The 3,063-nt window shown below is 34.8% G+C and overlaps 1 protein-coding gene across 1 annotated transcript in view; it reads left to right on the forward strand.

Annotated features, from left to right (window-relative positions):
• The first annotated feature begins 638 nt into the window (after nt 1–638).
• Nucleotides 639–3,063, forward strand: part of LOC106878839 (leukocyte receptor cluster member 1 homolog) — a 9,582-nt gene continuing 7,157 nt past the window's right edge. Inside the window, exons 1-2 of the mRNA XM_052976624.1 lie at nt 639–1,004; nt 2,520–2,619. Of these exons, the coding sequence (XP_052832584.1) occupies nt 982–1,004; nt 2,520–2,619 (123 nt within the window). The 5' untranslated portion in view covers nt 639–981. The remainder of the gene's footprint in view (nt 1,005–2,519; nt 2,620–3,063) is intronic.

Raw genomic sequence — 3,063 nt, forward strand, 5'->3', positions numbered from 1 at the left:
GGAGCAATGAACGATTAAACAAAGGTGATAGGGACATAGAGGCATGGGTGATAGAGACTGGTGAAGATAATAGGGAGACAAGAGATAGGTGTGTTACAGAGATGAGAAGCTGCCAAGGAACCCAAAAACATATTGATACACATACACATATGTATTCATATATATGTGAATCTGAAGTTATAAATCGATATTTTATCATTATTAATAAATCTGAGGGTAGCCGAAAAATGTTAGAAATTCTATTTACTACCAGTGGTCTAGTGAGAAGAAAAAATTAGTCAATAGACTTTATATTAATCATTTAAAATACAGTGTACATTTTAAACACATCAGAGATGCCTATAATAGGACATCTAACCTGCTAGAAAGAGCAGCCAAAACTCTATACCACAATTGGGGATAATTTCGAAAGGGAATGAAAAATAAAAACATTTACCAATCTATTTTCCATGTTTTTATTTTTCATTCCTTTTCGAAACGGCTTTAAAAAAATCACATTTCAGAGTAGTACGGATAATACTAGTAAGACGTTAAGTTATTTCCCTTGTATATTTTTATTTACCACCCTAAACCTGAAGATTACCTTTTATTTTTTTTATTTCGCACCGGGTCAAACGCTTTAGTTTGACCGAATGTGCACATCACCCGTTTTCGTGCCAACCCTAAACGCCGAAACCGGGTGGCGTGCGTATTCTTTACCTCCGCCCCTTCGTTATCTAAGGAGGAATTTTAAATGTTTCATTTACATGGAATTATAGAATCTATGTAAATGAAAATCATAGAATGTTTATATAATCGAACTGTGGTATATTTCGAATTTGCTTTCAGATATAGAAATGAAGAGAAACTTAAAACCGGAAAGATCGATAAAAATATACCATTTGTAATTTTTTTAACAGTGAAGAGTTCATTGTCAACCGGAAGTGTGATCAAGTGTCAAACTTTCTTCACGAAGTTTATTTGAATCAAATCTCAAGAAAAATGAATATTTTACACCATAAAAGGTAAATAGTTTTTTTCTTTTTTTACCTCAATTAATCTTTTGTGGCACAGTAAAGGTATACGTATAAAAGAGCGTTGACAAAACTGAAAGTTTTGGGATAAAACGAGAGCTTCGTTTTTATTTTTAAATGATTATTGTGTGTGTGTTTGTTATGTATGTTGTAATTATGTGAAAAGTTGAATGAATTAAATGGGTTTTTTTGTTGTTTATTTTTTAAACATATATAGTAGTCCCTGTATGTCTTCCGCTAATAATGGCACTGTCATGGTATTAGCTGTCAGAAGCGAAAGTAGAAAAATCTAAACAAGGAATGTTACTGCTGGTTTGAGTTGATTCTCTGGCCGGAGCGAGCTATCTGTCTGTCTGTCTCTCTCTCTATCTATCTCTCACTCGAAAGTTATTGGAACAAATTTGACACCTATATCCATGCGTTTGAAAACACACAGAGTATAAGGGTAATACTAAAGCCATTGAACTATGCAGAGATTGACAAAATAAAAGGAAAGTAAAATAATGTTTGGCAGTCCTCAAACCTGAAACTGAAAAAATGAATCTCTTTAAATGCTGAAAGTTACATACATCTTTGTATTTGTTTTCAGTAAATATTTCATTGACTGATATAGTTACAAATTCATTAGGTCCTTTTGTTTAATTAAGGATCAGAATATCATTTTAGAATAAGTGTGTGGTTTGTAAGTGTTCCTTAAGGGGACAGCCTATCAGTAGGCTGACCTGAAACCCAGCTGTATTAAAACCTGTAGTGCCTATAATAAAGTCTGACTGGTCCTTTATTAAAATCTTTGCTATCTATATTAAGACCAGTCTGTCGTACCTAAAATAAACCCAAACTGTAGTACCTATAATAAAATCAAACTGTGGTATGTATATTAAAACCTGACTATAGTAGAACCGAATTATGGTACCTATTGTAATACACTTGGTACTTGTGTAAAATCTAACACTGGTACCTGTCATCATCATCATATGTCCATTTTCTATGCTGGCATGGGTTGGATGGCTTTAGAGGAACTGGCAAGGCCAGAGACCACACCAGATTCCATAGTCTGTTTTGGCTTGGTTTCTACAATTGGATGCCCTTCCTAATGCCAACCACTCCACAAAGTGTACTGGGTGCTTTTTACATGGCACCAGCACCAGTGCTTTTTGAGTGGCACCTTGGTTTTAGGATCTCAATTCTGTTGTGGTGGATATGTCTTCTGGAGTACCAGATATCTCGGTCTTCTGTCATCTTTGTAAGGCTCAACAGTTTGAGATCAGCCTTCAGTACTTCATCCCATGTCTTCCTGGGTCTCTCTCTTCCACAACTTCCCTCCACTTGGTACATTTATTAAAACCTAACTGTGGTACATTTATTAAAACCTAATTGTGGTACTTCTATTAGAACCTGAGTAGCACCTGTATTAAAAGCTATCAATGGTACATTCTTGTTATATTGAGACTTGTCTGTGATACCTTTTTGTATCCTAATGACTCTTCCCTATTTCTCTTTCTTCAGTTGGCATGTTCGAACCAAGAAGAATATCGAACGAGTGCGACAAGATGAAGAAAAAGCTGCCCAAGAGGAAAAAGAGAAGCAACGGAGGGTTGCTCTAGCTGTAAGTATTAGAGTTATCTTATTTTTGTCAGTTGTTTTAGTACATCTTATCACAACTCTGAACAGTTGTGATCAAAGACATTCCCAACATGACCATACTATCTTTTATTTAAGCATAGTGTAACCTTGGATACACCTGTCATAACAGATCTGTGGCAAAGGAGATGTTGGTTAATGCGGGGGTACCTATTTCAATGAGTGCGTGTCTGAAGGCTAGTAACGTTTAAATATGTGTTTGCATAAAAGGCACAATAAAATACCAGGAGTCAATTTTCCCTTTTGGTTAACAAACCTGAGAATTTATTCTGGTGCAATCAAGATATTACCGAAGCTTTGCAGGTAAGCCTTTCCAATAATCAGGAAGGAATCAAGTGTTCATTCATTAGTAATTGTTCAATCTGTGTGTATATATATATATATATATATATATATATATATATATATA

The sequence above is a fragment of the Octopus bimaculoides genome, chromosome 25, assembly GCF_001194135.2.
Source record: "Octopus bimaculoides isolate UCB-OBI-ISO-001 chromosome 25, ASM119413v2, whole genome shotgun sequence".
NCBI classification, from domain to species: Eukaryota; Metazoa; Mollusca; class Cephalopoda; order Octopoda; family Octopodidae; genus Octopus; species Octopus bimaculoides.